Genomic DNA, 19,344 nt, shown 5'->3' on the forward strand with positions numbered 1-19,344 from the left:
AAAATCGCGCTGGAGGCTCCAGAATGGGTGAAAATTATGAAATTTGGATTTGGGGGGGTTAGTTTTGGACAAAATACAGCGATTCGCGTGAATTTCAAAAATCTCCACACAAACGGTTATCTTTTGATTTTTTGGATGTTTTAATTTTGAAAAAAGCTGGTCAAAAAACGACTCTTGAGGGGTCACTCCCAAAATTGGCTCAAATGTAGATAAACTCGTCAACCAGGTCGAGTATAATACACAACTCGATTTTTAGCTGCCCAACTGCATATTCACGCCTTCTGGAGCAAATTCAAAATTCTGGAGAAATTGAAAAATCGCGCTGGAGGCTCCAGAATGGGTGAAAATTATGAAATTTGGATTTGGGGGGGTTAGTTTTGGACAAAATACAGCGATTCGCGTGAATTTCAAAAATCTCCACACAAACGGTTATCTTTTGATTTTTTGGATGTTTTAATTTTGAAAAAAGCTGGTCAAAAAACCACTTTTGAGGTGTCCCTCTCAAAATCGGCTCAAATGTGCATAAACTCGTTAAACAGGTCGAGTGTAATATACAACTCGATTTTTAGCTGCCCAACTTCATATTCACGCCTTCTGGAGCAAATTCAAAATTCTGGAGAAATTGAAAAAACCTCGCTGGAGGCTCCAGAATGACTGGAAATGGTGAAATTCGAATTTTGGTACATAATTAGTATTAGTTTTGAGACTTATTTTGATCATTTTTATTGATCAAGCACGTACTTTTTAAAAAAAAGCATAAATCGCCAAAAACAGTCAATTTTGAATTTTCAAAAATTCGCCAAAAATCAAAAAATGAACTTGGGCAGCTGAAAATTTGGTTTTGGGGGTTTTAGACTACGCCCTTTCCAAAAATCGCGGTCCCATTCAAACCGGAGTGTGACACCTCAAGAGGTTGGTTAAGAGTCACGTAGTAGGATATGTAGTCATATGTTTTTGAACCTCCCAATAAGTACAAATTTGATACATATTTCTACAATTTAACCAACAAGAGGCTTCACGAGGGAGATTAAAAAGTTGAAAATTTGCACGAATTATGGGCAAGGTATTAAAATAAGTACGTAGGTATTCATTTTTCAATTCAAACCTTTTAATCACAGATCTGATATTATTTATTAATAAACAAATACAGGAGAAACTACATTAAAACAAAACAAAAAGCAGAAATAAATCCTGACTGCAGATTATACTTAGGACGTTGACGTGGTAGTTGAATATTGATTTTTTACCGCTTGCACAGATTTGTACAGGATTTCACTCGTTCCTGAAGGTGAATGTAGTATCAGTAGCAGTAGTTTTTCTGGACATTCAATCAATTGCTTTCCTAAAAATAAGTCAGAACAGATGAGGTTTAAAAATGTTCAATAATAAGGTCAAAAAATAAACAAATTTTGTTAGGTAACATCGTTTTTTTTCTTACTCGAAAATTTAAAAAGTTTTTGGAGCTCGAAAATGGCAAAAATGAAATTCTCAACAAATCGAAAACTATTGAGCTTCAAAAACTTTTTAAATTCTAAGAGTAATAAAAAAAATGATCATAACAAAGCTTGTTTGTACATTTATGTCTCCATTGAAAAAGTACACTTATGATTCTAACCCCTACCTATCTTTCCAATTTCCATGCTGTTTAATCATACTTCCTACCACAAAATTCAAGATCTGACATTTTCGTCGAACTAGGTATTGTACTTGTACACTCACCATTAAATTGACTCAAAACGGTGCCAGCACTAGGTGGTTCCAGATTAACAGTCTTATCAAAAAATTCCAGAAACTTCGACACGTCTTCTTCATTCCAGTCTTCTACAGGACATCCTAAAAAACGAACCAGTGTGAATGCATTGCATAGGATAATATCTCAAATTGGTGGTGCTTAAATGTGGATCATGAGGAATAATATGCCCACGTGTTTTCAATATGTGTAAGTGTAGCACGTTTCACTCCAAAAATTAAAAAAATTTAAAATCATTAAACGCTCTAGAAAATGGGAATACCTACCTCGTATGTACTAATTTATAAAAACGAAAAAAGCAATGAAATTTTCAAAAATAGGAAAACAAAAACATTATTTTGGGATATTTTTCTGGTGAAATTTCAAACCAATGACAATTTAATAAAAAAATAGATATATAATTTCAGTAAACTGAGAATAATTCCACGTTTGTTTCAAGACCAAAGACCAAATTTCTGATTACAATTTTTTTTTGTGATTTATGGATAATTTTGTTGCGTTTTAGGTAATTCTAACAAAGGGCTAAATCCAAATACTTTTTTTGTCTAATAATTTGCAGACAAGAGTTTTTACATTTCTGTTATGGGAACTTTGCTTAGGGCATTTGGACTCTAAGGGGAAACGCAACCTGCACAGCAACATGATCTCGCTGGAAGGTAAATTCTCATCAAAATATACTTAGCTTAGCACGGGGAGTATTGATTAATGGGCTTTACTGAAGCTATTCTTAAAAATTGCTGATAGGACAACTAGATGTAGTTTGGTAAAATTGTCAGAATCCAACTTACTTAATTCTTCCGGTAGATTTCTCAAAATTTCTGGTGGGATTAGTGACGTGGTTGAATTGGCCATTAGCTCCTACAAATGAAAAAGTAACTTGATAAGATGATAACACTTCTATATGTAGTTGCAACATTTTAAAAACTGCTTAGTTTTTATAGTCGGGGATCCCGCATAACGATCTATTGCATCCCCCCACTGACCAATCCTCCGGGACAACTTGTTTCTCAAAGGGGGGGGGGGTCCTAAAGAATATTTCTAGCCTTTGTCTTCAAAAAAAAAGGCGGCTGGCCCTACTTACAAAATGGCGGTCATAATTTTTGAAAATCAAATTTAGGCCAAAAATGAGAGAATAGAATCAAAATTTTAGCAAATTGACCAAGAAAGCTGAAATTTGGAACATACCCTATTTTCGACACATCAAATCGATTGGAAACTGTTTCAAACCGTTTTGAGCAGTTCTGGAGCCTCCAGCGGTTTTTTGAAATTCGAAATTCCCACAAAATTTCATCAAATGGAATTGGAAAGCCGAAATTCATTCTGCAAACTAATCTCAATACGCTACGAAGTCGTCTGCAGGTGGATTTCAAGTCTTTTTGGAGTCTCCAGCGACTTTTTGAAAATTACTGGAGTCTCCAGTAGATTTTTGGAACTTGAAATTCCCACAACATTTTATCAAATGGAGATGGAAAGCCGAAATTCATTCTGCAAACTAATAATTTTAATACGCTACGAAGTCAACTGCAGGTGGATTTGAAGTCGTTTTGGAGCCTTCAGCGACTTTTTGAAAATTATTGGAGTCTCCAGTAGATTTTTAAAACTTGAAATTTCCCTAAAATTTCATCAAACGGAGATTGAAATGCCGAAATTTACTCTGCACTTCAATTTTAACACCTCCTGAAGACGACTTGGGGTAGGTACAATGTCATGTTGGAGTCTCCACCAACTTTTTGAAATTCCCACAATCATTTTATCAGAAATGGAATTAGCTACCTGAAATTTACTTCGTAAACTATATGTAATTTCAGTAGGTACCTACGATATGAAGTCGACTGTATGGTGTTTCAAATAATTTTGAAGCTTCCAGCTACTTTTCGGAAATTTCAATTATCCAAAAAACGCCATAACCTTTCAAAAAGTCGCATATGGAGGCTCCAAAACGACTTGAAATGCACCAGCAGTCAACTTCGTAGCGTATTGAGATTAGTTTGCAGAATGAATTTCGGCTTTCCATTTCCAAGACTCCATTTGATAAAATGTTGTGGGAATTTCAAGTTTCAAAAATCTACTGGAGGCTCCAGTAATTTTCAAAAAGTTGCTGGAGGCTCCACAAGACATTAGTTGCAGAGTACATTTCGGCTTTCCATCTCCATTTGATAAAATTTTGGGAAATTTCAAGTTTCAAAAATCTACTGGAGGCTCCAGTAATTTTCAAAAAGTTGCTGGAGGCTCCAAAATGACTTGAAATGCACCAGCAGTCGACTTCGTTGCGTATTGAGATTAGTTTGCAGAACAAATTTCGGCTTTCCATCTCCATTTGATGATATTTTGAGAAATTTCAAGTTTCAAAAATCTACTGGCGGCTCCAGTAATTTTCAAAAAGTTTCTGGAGGCTCCACAAGACATCAATTGCAGAATAAATTTCGGCTTTCCATCTCCATTTTGATGAAATTTTGAGAAATTTCAAGTTTCAAAATCTACTGGAGGCTCCAGTAATTTTCAAAAAGTTGCTGGAGGCTCCAAAACGACTTAAAATGAGAAATTTCAAGTTTCAAAAATCTACTGGCGGCTCCAGTAATTTTCAAAAAGTTTCTGGAGGCTCCACAAGACATTAATTGCAGAATACATTTCGGCTTTCCATCTCCATTTGATAAAATTTTGGGAAATTTCAAGTTTCAAAAACTCGCTGGAGACTCCAGAATGACTTAAAACCATCGGCAGTTGACTTCGTAGCGTATTGAAATTGGTTTGCAGAATGAATTTCGGCTTTCCAACTCCATTTGACGAAATTTTGTGGGAATTTCGAATTTCAAAAATTCACTGGAGGCTCCAGAATTGCTCAAAACGGGTTAAAACAGTTTCCAATCGATTTGGCGCTTCGAAAATGGGGTATAACCCAAATTTAAGCTGTGTAGGTCAATTTGCTAAAGTTTGAATTTTTTCCCTCATTTTTGGCCAAATTTTTATTTTCAAAAATTCACCAAAAATCGAAAAAGGCTCTTTAGCACTTGAAATTTTGACAGGGCGGTAAATGTTTGGCAGATCTTTAATTCTACCTGTGTCGTGCAAGTCCTATGTTGAAATGCAAAATCTGCAATTTCGGCCGACCTGCCAATCAAAATGGCCGCCATTTTGTTAGTAGGGTCACTTTTTTTGAGGACAAGGGCTAGAAACGTTCTTTAGGACTCCCTCTTCAGGAAAAAATTTGTTCCGGAAGATCGACGGAGGGTGGGAGTGCAATGTCAAAATAGACCTTTTTTTGAGATGTACCTTATTACTCCGAAGGTGCGATATGCGAGTGTAAATACACAAAGAGCCAAAAAAAGTGGGCAGGAGTGAGCCAACATTCTCAGTAAGATTTTCGTGACTCACAATAAATGTAACCTACACTACATGATAGGTATTCGCGCTCAATAAAAACGTATAACTAATGCAGTAAATTTTTATCAATTAGGTAATTTACCTCTCTTGCAAGGCCAAGTAAGTGTTTAGCTTCCATAGCCGCAAGATTCCTCCATTGAAGCGATGCTGTTTCATAGTCTATTGTTCGACGTTCTGCGAAAATTTTAATCGCTTTTTCCGCAAGACTGGTCCATTTAGTATGATATTCAAGTACTTCGGTGTGACTCAGTGTTTTGAATTTCACTTCAACGTCGTCATGTTCTCTCACATTTATTGCTACGAGTTTATAATTTTTAAATACTCTGCATTCAGACCTGTTCTTGAATACCAAAAGATAATCTTCTGCCTGCTGCAAAACGTTGTCTATTGTTTTCTCATTGTCAGTCTTCACTCCAATTATCATGATTGAGTCATCGTTAAAGCACGCTAGATCCATTCGATATGAAAAATGTTGTTCATTATCCGAATTGTATGCGAAACCCACTTCTGAGCCCAACCCCAAAGTGATATCTCTCCCTCTCTGTATCAAAGAAAACACTTCTATCATTGTGAAGTGCGCACCTGCTTCATTTTGGTGCATAAATCCGATGTCCGAAATGAAGGTAGGTGAATTTTCTTGGAACTTCTCTATGGTATGGACAAAATTACCATAAGGCCCCTTTACTTTGAATATATCACGGATGGATGTTTCAAGTTCATTTGGTGTCGCTAAGTCATTAAGAAACAGCCTAAAAATAATAGCAGCACTGCGAAGGGATTCGTAATATGAAGCAACATAATCGGAGTCATAGTATGACGATTGAGTTTTAAAATAACTTCGCACTTCGGTATTTGGAATTCGGATGTTAGTATAATTTTCATTTTCTGGCTGGGTTTCGCTCAGACCGAGATATCCGGTTGCTACCAGTATGCCCAAAGCACATTGTGCCTCGTTTACTCGTAGGACACATGTACGGCATCTTTTTCGTAATATTTCTGCAAAATCGTCTAATTGTTCGGTCGTAGGATCCATGGCATTGTTTGGAATCTTGATGACATTTTCCATGGTCAGAAGTTTTACTAAATATCGGAATTGAAAGTGCTCGAAAATTAATGGGAATTGTTCTATCAACTGCCTGCCTGACTGTAGCCAGTAATCAGAAAGCTCCTTATAATTCAGAAATTCTACAATGGATCTTGGGTTGAAAATTGGTTCGCTAAGGCTCTTACGACTGCGATACCCATCATATCTCGATACTAAATCTTCATACTTGTTGCTATCAAATCCACGCAAAGACAATAAATCTTGAACTTCTGCTGCAGTAAACCCATAGAAAGGTTGGCCGGTTTTCTCATCATTCATTGACCAGTGCTCGAAGTTGCACGTTGCTGGAAAAATATTTGTCTTTGCTAATCTGCTTATTCCAGTAATGATACATTTTGGCTTGACTTTGTTTTGTGCTTCGTGGCCAAAAGTGGAAAGCATAAAATCGTGTATGAATTTTTCGAAGGATTTGACAGCAGCACTTTTATACTCGTAATCAGCTTTTGACTGGAAATTAATTTTATTACAAATATAATCGTAATCATCTATGGTAATAAGGATCTTATGTTTTGGATAACAAAATTGGAAAGCATCACACAAGTCTTTCACAGCCATCGACCAATTAACGGTGCCTGTCTCATGACGAACTGCGTTAAATCGTTCAATATAATATTTCTCTTCTAGACCAAAGGGATTATCTACTATTTTTTGTTCCAGTTTAGCCCAAACAAACGAATAGATTGCGTAGATTTTGGTTATTTGATCTTTGAATCTCATCATAAATTTGTCGTAATCGAGTTCTCCATTGAAGTAACATGGTATCATTAAACTCAAATGGATGACAAAATATCTACCCAGATGTTCATCCATGATTTTTTGTTTATGCGAAATCAAAAATAAGTCATCACCCAAGTTCAAGCTGTGGATATTTCCTTTTGCATCCTCATATGCGCCCTTCTTGAAAAGTAAGTACGCGGATGTTTCGTTAAGATTAAATTCAGTTCCATTTCGAAAAAAATCCGTCCGAGCAAAGCTTCTTATCATAGCCAGGTTCACTGACTTACCCCACTTCTTGGGGTAAGTAATCAATATATTAGAAGCGGAATCGGAAGAGAATATTTGCTCTACGAGGAGGGTTTTATCTGCGAACACTGGCCGTTCAACAAGTGAGTAAAAGTCCTCTATATCAGTTGCAATCAGATATCCCAAATCCTTCAAGCGGGTTTTCTCCATATTTGTACGAACTACGATTGAGGTCTGCTGTGTTTCATTTTCGTTGTTTTGAGCTGCTAGTGTCAACAGACATTGAAGCGATGTGAAAATGGAAATAATCTGCGATACCCTCATTATGTGTCTGCAAAAGAGAAATAATTGATACCAATGAACTATATAGGTACCTGAGTTATTAATTTCTAAATACTTGTAGATAGCTGTGGAAATTGGTATTTTGAAATTGAAAAACAAACAGCGTTTTTTCCCAAAAATGGCCCTACTTTGGAGGGCGGGTCATTCCATGTCAATTTTCAATTCAACCAAAAAAAATGCGATTTTGAAAGTCATGTCTTTTGATTTTGATCAATTTTTTTTACAATATCTACCCACCCAATAAGTAAGAAACCCACAATCAGTTTTCACAGTTCGAAAGGGCATTGAATTTAGAGCTTTTTAAGCATTTTTAAATTTTCGAATTCTGAAAATTGAACTTTCAAATCGAAAATTCAAATTTCAAAATGGCGCTGTAAATAATGGGAGCTACCATTTAAAATTCTGAAAAAATGTCCGTAGATGTACCTTTTGACGCTTTTTCGAAATATTCACGTTTCGAGATAGGATCTTTTAATGGCGGGGGAGCACCCCCACCACCAATTTTGGGCAAAACTTTCGAAAAACACCGAATTCGAAAGACATGACGATATGACTCAAAAACGTTGGTCGAATTGACATGGAATGACCCCGGGGTGAAGTGCTGGGGGCCGTGGATGAGTCCAATCAAAAATATGACGTCATATTCGTATTCAGCGTCACCAAAAACGTATTATTTGATATGTCACACAAAAAACGCCCTATTTTGAACTTTCACCCCCTCTGGGGAGGTGCTGGTGGTCGTGGATGGGGTCCAATCGAAAATCTAATGTCATATTCGTGTTCAGCGTTACCAAAAACATACAATTCGATATGTCATGTCACATGCCCCAGATTTTTTTTCGAAAGTTTTGCCCAAAATTGGGGGTGGAGGTTTTCTCCTTCCATTGAAAGATCCCATCTCGAAACTCAAATATTTCGATTTTTTTGGAGTCATTTCAACTCAAATTTTCCAACATACTTCAATTTCAGCGAAATCGAAGACTATAAATTTTTTCCACTCAACCCCACCCCTGATGATACCTACCCAGTTACCTATGTTGAATTTCTTTTCTTGAAACTTAATGTTTTGCACTCCCTTCCCTCATTGAGGGCTTATTTCGTGGTTATAGTGGTAAATGTATATGCTAAAATCGACTTCAGCGGCCCGAAAACCCCCTATTTCGATACCTGCTCTTCGAATTTTTCAAAATTTAATGTTTTGCACCCCTCCCGCCACAGTTATGAGAGCTCATTTCGTGGTCAGGGGTAAAATAAATGCTAAAATCGACTTCACCAACCCGAAAAACTCCCAATTTCGATACCCACGTTAAATTCTTCGAAATTTTGAATTTTACGCTCCTGCCCGCTCCTTTAGGGATCATCATTTCTAGCTTCTTTGAGAGCTAATTTCGAGGTTAAGAGGAATGCGAATGCTAAAATAGACTTTAGCGACCCAAACCCCCCCCCCATTTCGATACCCATCTCGGCTTTTTCGAAATTTCATGTTTTGCATCACCTCCTCCCCTCTTTAAGGGTGCATTTCGAGGTTGTGGGTGAAATAAATGCCAAAATCAAAAAAAAAAGAAACCGTAAGTATGTATATGGAATTTTAGGGATTTGCTTTTAAAACTCGATTTTTGGCCACTACCCTTCTTCATTTCGGACCACTTGTGGGCCGTAGTCAAAAATTGAAAAAACTTAAGGGTGGACGGACAAGTAAAAACAGCATTTTTTTTGCTGAAAAAATCAATTTTGATGGCTGAGGTGTCCTTTTTGCATAATTCGATACCTCTGAACACGAATATCAAGTCAAAATTGAAATTGCATTTCTCATACTCCCTCTCATCAGCAGAACCCCCCTCAAAGGGTACCTACCCGAGGATTAAGAAAATTTTGAATATAATCTAAATGGTATCTTTGGGAGCTAGACCAAAAAAAAAAACATTTTTAGGCTCAAACATTTTTTGTCTCCATCTCCCCCTCCATATACATTTAAGAAAATCGCGATTTCTACGTTTAAAAATCCTATTCTTGGACCACTTGACCAAAAATGTCGAAATTTTGGTTGGTGTATAGGGAATATGGAGACTAATTCGTGGGAGTTTTTTTCAGATATTTTACACTGCATTCTAGAAAAAAAGCTCGACAAAAGAAAACTTTGAATTGTCACAGCTCAGCACCTAAAAGGGCTTCAGGTAAAAATTTTTCACTAAAAACTGTCTTTTAGACCATATTATTTTCAGTGATTTTTTCAGATTCTTTTGATAGGTGAACCCTGGTCAAAAATTTAAAAATCAGAGAGAAGACCAGTAGGTAAATTAGAATTTATTGGAAAAAAACAATTTTTATGAACGAAGAATTTTTTCTGAAAACAATTCATTTAGAGGGGTAAATATGAAGGGAGGTGGTTGGAAATTTTTGTGGGGATACCTCTAATAGATGTCTACAACATACATGCTAAAAAAACTTGAAAAATCGGTTCACATGGGACTGAGAAAATAATTTTCATTGTAATTTCCAAAAATGGTGGGTGCTCAAAAACGGAGGAGGGGGGGGGAGGTTGGAATCATCATCTGTAATAATAGTACATTAAAATTCAATTTTATTAAGGCTTACCTCAGTGTTACAAGCGTCTTCGGTGAAACATACAAAATTCGAAATGTTTAATATTTAAATTTTTCAGTAAAAGAAGTTGAGATAATTATGATTGAAAGTGATCAGAGGCACATTTTTAATTAAAATATCAAATTAAGCGTTCGTTCTATTTGATTTCATATGATTGAAGAATTATACCGCTTCATTTGCCATTTAACCATAAGCGTAACAAATGAAAATTTCTCATTAGTCCGGCATATATGCTATAGGTGAAGGATTGCACCCCTCCCCAACCGATCCTCGAGGACATCGGGGACATCGTTTTTCTTGAAGAGGTCTTCTTAGCTGAGAACATTTTAAGCCGTTGTTCCCGAAAATCATGCTGGCTTTACTCGCAATAAATCAAGCATTTCATTATTTTTCTTGTTGAAAAATTTGGGCTCCAAAAGCTTCATTTTGATTACTTATAGCGAAAGCGGGTTTCAAAACGCTAAAAAAATCGAAAAAAAAGTAGGACTTATGGCAAGATTGCAATTATTTACGCAAGAATACCACACCCCAATTTTTCAGGCTTTTGAAAATTCTAGATTTTCTGTTTTAGAAAAATTAGGAAAAAATTATTTTTGGAAAAATTCTCATCAAAGAAGGCAAATGATAAAAATGTTTCATTTATTATAAACACATGGAAAACGGAATTATCAAAAATTAACGCATTATACCTACTTAACTTATAAGTAATTATAAGTAATGGTAAGGTATATAAGTTATATGTTGATATTAGTTTAGATATATGTACACGGTGCCCAGAAATATCGAGTGCCCCTAAGAAAGTTTTTCCGTTATTATCATTCACTGTGACCAATCAGAGTATTTTAGAAAAAAACTTTTTTAGGCGTACTCGATATTTCTGGGCACCCTGTACCTAGACCCACCTATTGTAACAATATGTACCCACTAATGAAACATTTTTTTTTTTTGTTAAATTCTGATAAATTGTAGGGTGTCTGGCTGAATGTATGTCCGGACAAGATGAATATTGAACGCAAACATAATCAAATATATCTAGGTATTTAATAACAAAAAATTCGACTGCCGTACTTGCAAAATCGAAGGAACGAACTGAGAATAACCTTATGTAGTATACCTACCTATGATTTTCCTCAAGACTGGCCCATTTACATAGTATGATATTCAAGTACTTCGGTGTGACTCAATGTTTTGAATTTCACTTCAACGTCGTCACGTTCTCTTACATTTATTGCTACGAGTTTATAATTTTTAAATACTCTGCATTCAGACCTGTTCTTGAATACCAAAAGATAATCTTCTGCCTGCTGCAAAACGTTGTCTATTGTTTTCTCATTGTCAGTCTTCACTCCAATTATCATGATTGAGTCATCGTTAAAGCACGCTAGATCCATTCGATATGAAAAATGTTGTTCATTATCCGAATTGTATGCGAAACCCACTTCTGAGCCCAACCCCAAAGTGATATCTCTCCCTCTCTGTATCAAAGAAAACACTTCTATCATTGTGAAGTGCGCACCTGCTTCATTTTGGTGCATAAATCCGATGTCCGAAATGAAGGTAGGTGAATTTTCTTGGAACTTCTCTATGGTATGGACAAAATTACCATAAGGCCCCTTTACTTTGAATATATCACGGATGGATGTTTCAAGTTCATTTGGTGTCGCTAAGTCATTAAGAAACAGCCTAAAAATAATAGCAGCACTGCGAAGGGATTCGTAATATGAAGCAACATAATCGGAGTCATAGTATGACGATTGAGTTTTAAAATAACTTCGCACTTCGGTATTTGGAATTCGGATGTTAGTATAATTTTCATTTTCTGGCTGGGTTTCGCTCAGACCGAGATATCCGGTTGCTACCAGTATGCCCAAAGCACATTGTGCCTCGTTTACTCGTAGGACACATGTACGGCATCTTTTTCGTAACATTTCTGCAAAATCGTCTAATTGTTCGGTCGTAGGATCCATGGCATTGTTTGGAATCTTGATGACATTTTCCATGGTTAGAAGTTTTATTAAATATCTGAATTGAAAGTGTTCGAAAATAAAGGGGAATTGATCTGCCAGCTTACTGCCTGTCCGTAGCCAATAATCAGAAAGTTTCTTATAATTCAGAAACTGTACGATGGTTATTGGGTTGAAAATTGGTTCGCTAAGGCTCTTACGACTGCGATACCCATCATATCTCGATACTAAATCTTCATACTTGTTGCTATCAAATCCACGCAAAGACAATAAATCTTGAACTTCTGCTGCAGTAAACCCATAGAAGGGTTGGCCGGTTTTCTCATTATACATTGACCAGTGCTCAAAGTCGGATATTCCTGTAAAAATATTTGTCTTTGCTAGTCTGCTTATTCCAGTAATAATACATTTTGGCTTGACTTTCTTTTGCGCTTCGTGATCAGCTGTATCTGCATCAAATCTCGAAGTGGAATAAAGTAAAAAACGAGAAATGAAATTTTTGATGGATTCGGCATCAGCACTTTTATAATCAGCTTTTGACTGGAAATTAATTTCATTAAAAGCGTAATCGTACTCGTCTATGGTAATAAGGATCTTATGTTCTGGATAACAAAGTTGAAAAGCATTACACAAATATTTCACAGTCTTCGACCATTCAACGTCGCCTACCCCATGAAGAACTGCCTCGAATCTTTCAATATATTTCAGTTCTATGCCAGAGGGATGATCTATTTGTTTCAGTTTAATCCAAACAAACGAATAGATTCCGTAGATTTCGATTATTTGATCTTTAAATCGCTTCATAAAGTCATCGTAATTGATTTTTCCAGATTTGCCGAAACATGGTATCAATAAACTCAAATGAATGACAAAATATCTACCCAGATGTTCATTTATGATATCTTGTTTTTGTGAAATCAAAAATAAACTATCAGTCAAGTTCATGCTGTAGATTTTTTCTTTTTTTGCGTCCCAAAATTGGCCTTTCTTGAAAAGTAAGTATGCGGATGTTTTCTCACGATCAAATTCAGTTCCATCTCGATGAAAATCCATCCGAGCAAAGCTTCTTATCATATCCAGGTTCACTGACTTACCCCATCTCCTGGGGTAAGTAATCAATATGTTAGACGATGCACTGGAAGCGAATATTTTCTCTATGAGGAGGGTTTTATCTACGAATACCAGCCCTTTCACAAGTGAGTAGAACCGCTGTATACCAGCTTGAATCAGATTTTCGGAATCCTTCAATTGGGTTTCCTCTATATTTGTATGAAGAACAACTGATGTCTGCTGTTCTTCGTTTCCGTTGTTTTGAGCTGCTAGTGTCAACAGACATTGAAGCGATGTGAATATGGCAAGAATCTGCGATACCCTCATTATGTGTCTGCAAAAGAGAAAAAAATTGGTACCAATGAAGTATATAGGTACCTGAGCTATTAATTTCTAAATACTTGTAGATAGATGTGGGGATTGGTATTTTTAAATTGAAAAAATAGAGTTTTTTTTTCCAAAAATGGCCCTACTTTGGAGGGCGGGTGATTCCATGTCAATTGTCAATTCAACCAAAAAAAATGCGATTTTGAAAATCATGTCTTTTGATTTCGCTAAAATTTTTTTTACAATATCTACCCACCCAATAAGTAAGAAACCCACAATCAGTTTTCACAGTACGAACGGGTATTGTATTTTGAACTTTTTAAGCATTTTGAAATTTTCGAAATTTGAAAGTTGAACTTTCAAATTGAAAGTTCAAAATTCAAAATGGCGCTGTAAGTGGGAGCTACGTCATTTAAAATTCTGAAAAAATTTCCATAGATGCACCGTTTGACGCTTTTTTGAAATATTCAAGTTTCGAGATGGGATCTCTTGGTGGAGGGGGAGCACCCTACCCCCAATTTTGGGCAAAACTTTCGAAAAAAATCTGGGGCATGTGATATATCGAATTGTATGTTTTTGGTTACGCTGAACACGAATACGACGTTATATTTCTGGTTGGACCCCATCCACGGCCCCCAGCACCTCCCCAAATGGAGTGAAAGTTCAAAATATGGGTTTTTTCGTGCGACACATCAAATAGTACCTATGTTTTTGGTGACGCTGAATACGAATACGACGTCAGATTTTTGGTTGAACCACATCCACAGCCCCCAACAAATTTTTTGGACTTTAACCAATTGGGGGAGGTTCTGAGAGCCATAGGTGAGGTCAATTTGAAAAACTAAGGCTATATTCGTGTTCAGCGATATCAAAAACATACTGTTTCATATGTCACATGATTGAAACCATTTTTTAAAGATTAACCCCCCTTGGGGAGGTGCAGGGGACCATGGATGGGTCCAATAAAAAATATGACGTCATATTTGTATTCAGGACGTGACCAAAAACATATTATTTGATGTGTCGCACGAAAAAAGCCCTGTTTTAAACTTTCACCCCATTTAGGGAGGTGCATGTTGATCGTGGATGGGGTCGAATCAAAAATATAACGCCATATTCGTGTTCAGCGTTACAAAAAACATACAATTCAATGTGTCACATGGTCCAGATTTTTTTTTCAAAAGTTTTGCCCAAAATTGGGGGTGGAGGTGCTCCCCTTCCATCAAGAGATCCCATCTCGAAACTTGAATATTTCAAAAAAGCATCAAAAGTTGCATCTATGGAAATTTTTTCAGAATTTTAAATGATTTATCCCACTTACAGTGTCATTTTGAAATTCAAACTTTCAATTTGAAAGTTGAAACTTTCGAATTTTGAAAATTTCAAAATGCTTAAAAATGTTCAGAATTTAATAACCTTTTGAACTGTGAAATCAGTTTTGATCAAAGTATTATAGATTTGGAGGAATGCGCTGCTGAAGTTGAGTACTTCGAGACAATGTGAAAACAATGGAAGCCCCCTGCCGAAATCGAAAGACATGACTCAAAAACGTTAGTCGAATTGACATGGAATGACCTCTTGGGGAGGTGCTGAGGGCTGTGGATGAGTCCAACCAAAAATCTAACGTCATATTCGTGTTCAGCGTTACCAAAAACATACAATTCGATATATCACATGCCCCAGATTTTTTTTTTGAAAGTTTTGCTCAAAATTGGGGGTAGGGTGCTCCCCCTCCATCAAGAGATCTCATCTCGAAACTTAAATATTTCAAAAAAGCATCAAAAGGTGCATCTATGAAAATTTTTTCAGAATTTTAAATGGTACCTACATAATTTTTGAAAATTTTGAACCAACGAAAATCAACTTTTTGAATAAAATATGACTTTGTTTTACATGTTGAATTATTAATTTTTCACAGCTTTCGCCCTCGTTTCGCTCGGGCAGATTTAATTTATACTTACTACTCTAGTTTTCAAACATTTCCTAGAATGTAAAAAATTAACCCAAGAAATTTTAAAAACATAGGTATCTACTCCATTATTAAAAAATTTCAATTAAGTACACTTAAATAATTACTTATTCAACATTTTTTTTTCTAACTTCCGTTTTTAAAAAATGGTTCGAACAATCTCTGGCAAATTAGTTGGGAAGATGTTTGTGGAAGTATAGGGGGGTAAAGTTTTACTGAGAATAGGGGGGAACTCATCAAATGCTCAGGGGGATCACAGCACCCCTGGTAAAAACAGCATTTTTTTGTTGAAAAAATCAATTTTGATGACTGAGGTGTCCTTTTCGCATAATTCGATGCCTCTGAACACGAATTATCAAGTCAAAATTGAAATTGCACTTCAGCTCATACCCCTCTCACCACCAGAACCCCCCTCAAAGGTTATCTACCCAAGGATTAAGAGTGATGAATCGATCCTCGGCTCGAATTTTGAATATAATCCAAATGGTATCTTAAGGAGCTAGACCAAAAAAAACATTTTTAAGCTCAAACATTTTTTGTCTTCCTATCCCCCTCCCTCTATTCAAGAAAATCGCGATTTCTATGTTTAAAAATTCTATTCTTGCATTCTAGACAAAAAGCTCGACATCAGAAAACTTTGAATTGCCATAGCTCAGCACCTAAAAGGGCTTCAGCCGCTTCAGGTAAAAATTTTTCACCAAAAACTGTGTTTTAGTCCATATTATTTGCAGTGATTTTTTCAGATTCTTTTGAGTGATGAACCCTGGTCAAATATTTTTAAAATCAGGGAGAAGACCAGTAAATCAGAATTTATTGGAAAAAGATCAATTTTGATGAACGAATTATTTTTTCTGAATTCATTTAGAGAGGTAAATATGAAGGGAGGGAGTCGAAAATTGTTGTGGGGATATCTCTTATGGATGTCTACAACATACATACTAAAAAAATGTACAAAATCGGTTCACATGGGGCTGAGAAAATAATTTTTATTGCAATTTCCAAAAATGGAGGGTCCTAAAAAACGGTGGGGGAGGGGGTGGGAGGGCTCTTAAACTTTCCCCACGAAAGTTTCTCGAAAGTATGTATTTTAGTAGATGCAAATATCAACCCTAAAGCTCTTGGGGGACAAATCGCCATTCTTATCCCCCTATGGTCTTGTATTGAAACCTACGAAACCGTTTCAATACAGTTTCAATACCAAAGCAGTTTCAGTACAAAATATTTTCCCCTCCCCTCCTATGAATGGAAATTGACGATCATTTTTTACGTTTATCCCTTGCTTTAGAGGTATACGTAGGTAAGTACCTACCTAAAAACTTACATTTTCTAAAATTCGCGACCTTATTTTCGTAACGGATAGAAAAAGGTGCAGTAGAACGATCGCCAAAAGAGAGAGAGAGAAAAAGAAAAAAATTCATAAAAATCAAGAAAAATTGTGTTACCATTACTTTGACGTAAAAGTACTTTTTTTTAAAATTTTTGATATCAAAAATGAAACACTAATTATCAACTATAAATACAAATACATTAAAATTCAATTCTATTAAGGCTTACCTCAGTGTTACAAGCGTCTTCGGTGTAACATATAATTTCGAGATGTTTAATATTTAAATTTTTCAGTAAAAGAAGTTGAGATAATTTTGATTGAAAGTGATCAGAGGCACATTTTTAATTAAAATATCAAATTGAGCGTACGTTCTATTTGATTTCATTCATGATTGAAGAATTATATACCTACCGCTTCATTTGTCATTTAACCATAAGCGTAACAAATGAAAAATTATGCTACAGTGGTGAAAGATTGCACCTCCCCCCCCCGGACGATCCTCGAGGACATTGGGAACAACCAATCAACTCTGATAGCTGAAATCTGAGCCACTTGAAGAATGTAGAGCATCTCACCCAAACCCCGGAACAAAATTTTGAGCTGTCAAGTTGATTTCTCGGTTTTTGGTGGTGGCGGTTTGAAAAGAATATTTTTTTCACGATTTGAAAATCTTAAATTTTTAACAAATTCCAAGATCGTCAATTTTTGCAACGAATTACTCATCACCACTTCCGAATCGATTGCTGCCATTTTCGGTTCGATCTATTTCCTCCAGCAGAAGTTGAACTTTCTCCTGCACAAATCAATCTGACAAAGGAACCTCTTAATGAGGTGTCCGCCTCCGATTTGAATGGGACCGCGATTTTTGGAAAAAGCATGTTCTAAAACCCCCAAATCCAAATTTTCAGCAGCCCAAGTTGATTTTTCGATTTTTGGCGAATTTTTGAAAATCCAAAATTTACTATTTTGGTGATTTATGCTTTTTTTAAAAAGTACGTACTTGAACAGTAAAAATGCTCAAAGTAAGTCCTTAAACTGATATTAACCCCCAATTTCGCCATTTCCAGCCATTTGTGGAGCCTCCAGCGCTATTTTTCAATTTCTCCAGAATTTTCAACTTGCTCCAAAAGGCGTGAATATGAAGTTGGGCAGCTAAAAATCGAGTTGTGTGTTATACTCGACCTGTTTAACGAATTTATCCACATTTGAGCCGATTCTGGAGCGGAAACCTCAAGAGTGGTTTTTTGACCAGCTTTTTTTCAAAATAAAAATATCCAAAAACCAAAAATTCCTCGTTTGTGAGAAAATTTTTGAAATTTGCGCGAATCGTTGTATTTTGCCATTGATGAACCACACGAGAGCGAATTTCGCCATTTCCAGCCTTTCTTGGGCATCCCTTTAATTTTTGGATATTTTTATGTTGAAAAAAGCTGGTGAAAAACCCACTCTTGAGGTATCTTTTCCAGAATCGGCTCAAATATGGATAAAGTCGTTAAACAGGTCGAGTATAACACACAACTCGATTTTTAGCTGCCCAACTTCATATTCACACCTTCTGGAGCAAATTGAAAATTCTGGAAAAATTGAAAAATCGCACTGGAGGCTCCAGAATGGCTGGAAATGGCGGAACTCGGCCTCAGGGGGTTTGTTGTGTTCGAAATACAGCGATTCGCGCAAATTTCGAAAATTTCCTCGGTATGAAAAAAGCTTGTCAAAAAACCACTCTTGAGGTGTCCGCTCCAGAATCGGCTCAAATGTGGATAAATTCGTTAAACAGGTCGAATATAACACACAACTCGATTTTTAGCTGCCCAACTTCATATTCACGCCTTCTGGAGCAAATTCAAAATTCGGGAGAAATTGAAAAATAGCGCTGGAGGCTCCAGAATGGCTGGAAATGGCGAAACTTGGATTTGGCGGGTTAATATCAGTTTTAGAACTTATTTTGAACATTTTTACTGATCAAGTACGTACTTTTTAAAAAAAAGCATAAATCACCAAAATAGTAAATTTTGGATTTTCAAAAATTCACCAAAAATCGAAAAATGAACTTGGGCAGCTGAAAATTTGGATTTGGGGGTTTTAGAACATGCTTTTTCCAAAAATCGCGGTCCCGTTCAAATCGGAGGCGGACACCTCAAGAGGTTCCCTTGTGAGTTTAATTCCAATCGAAGATTATCACGATGAAATAAGATGATTAATTATTAATTTCAATTACCTATCTATGTAATTTATCGCGCGTTATTAACCCAAGCTCAACCCAATGGATACTGCGTGCTCGCTTATCGGTTTCGTATGTGATCAAAATATTTCTCAATTGAAAAGTTCCTTTTTAGCCAAATTTTTGTTAAAAATGGGCTATTTGCGGTAGGCCAGTCATTTTATATTTATATAGAAGTTTCACCGAAACTTGAATTTTTACATTTTATGACCTGGAACCGGTTCTAATCGATCAAATAAAGTCAAACTTGGGGAATGGGGTTCTTTCAGGGACTAAAATTGACGTCTGCAGTTTGGAGGGTCAAAGTTGAAAATTACAGAGAGGTCATTTTTTTGGACAAG

The 19,344-nt window shown here is 36.2% G+C and overlaps 2 protein-coding genes across 3 annotated transcripts; both read right to left on the reverse strand.

Annotated features, from left to right (window-relative positions):
- Window positions 1–758: 758 nt before the first annotated feature.
- LOC135839877 (uncharacterized) lies at window positions 759–10,235 on the reverse strand. Of its 2 annotated transcripts, none has more exons than XM_065356121.1 (5): window positions 10,137–10,235; window positions 5,214–7,530; window positions 2,539–2,608; window positions 1,720–1,833; window positions 759–1,342 (listed from the first exon to the last, which is right to left on the reverse strand). In XM_065356121.1, exons 2-5 carry the CDS (start codon window positions 7,521–7,523, stop codon window positions 1,209–1,211), a joined length of 2,628 nt encoding a protein of 875 aa, XP_065212193.1. In that variant the 5' UTR covers window positions 7,524–7,530; window positions 10,137–10,235; the 3' UTR covers window positions 759–1,208. The 2 variants fall into 2 exon arrangements, with proteins under 2 accessions (XP_065212193.1, XP_065212194.1); XM_065356122.1 differs by having other exon boundaries at window positions 1,212–1,342; window positions 1,622–1,833.
- A 532-nt stretch (window positions 10,236–10,767) lies between these two features.
- On the reverse strand, window positions 10,768–17,098 carry LOC135839878 (uncharacterized). Its single transcript, XM_065356123.1, has 2 exons — window positions 17,010–17,098; window positions 10,768–13,493 (listed from the first exon to the last, which is right to left on the reverse strand). Exon 2 carries the CDS (start codon window positions 13,484–13,486, stop codon window positions 11,291–11,293), a length of 2,196 nt encoding a protein of 731 aa, XP_065212195.1. The 5' UTR covers window positions 13,487–13,493; window positions 17,010–17,098; the 3' UTR covers window positions 10,768–11,290.
- Window positions 17,099–19,344: the final 2,246 nt, after the last annotated feature.

This window comes from Planococcus citri, chromosome 3 (genome assembly GCF_950023065.1).
Source record: "Planococcus citri chromosome 3, ihPlaCitr1.1, whole genome shotgun sequence".
Lineage (NCBI taxonomy): Eukaryota > Metazoa > Arthropoda > Insecta > Hemiptera > Pseudococcidae > Planococcus > Planococcus citri.

Coding starts and splice junctions, on each gene's coding strand:
- LOC135839877 (XM_065356121.1), bottom strand. CDS start 7,523: ATGAGGGTATCGCAGATTATTTCCATTTTCACATCGCTTCAATGTCTG. Junction 2,609..5,213: donor TACTTGGCCTTGCAAGAGAG/GTAAATTACCTA, acceptor TTTCATTTGTAG/GAGCTAATGGCCAATTCAAC. Junction 1,343..1,719: donor CGTTTTGAGTCAATTTAATG/GTGAGTGTACAA, acceptor ACTTATTTTTAG/GAAAGCAATTGATTGAATGT.
- LOC135839878 (XM_065356123.1), bottom strand. CDS start 13,486: ATGAGGGTATCGCAGATTCTTGCCATATTCACATCGCTTCAATGTCTG.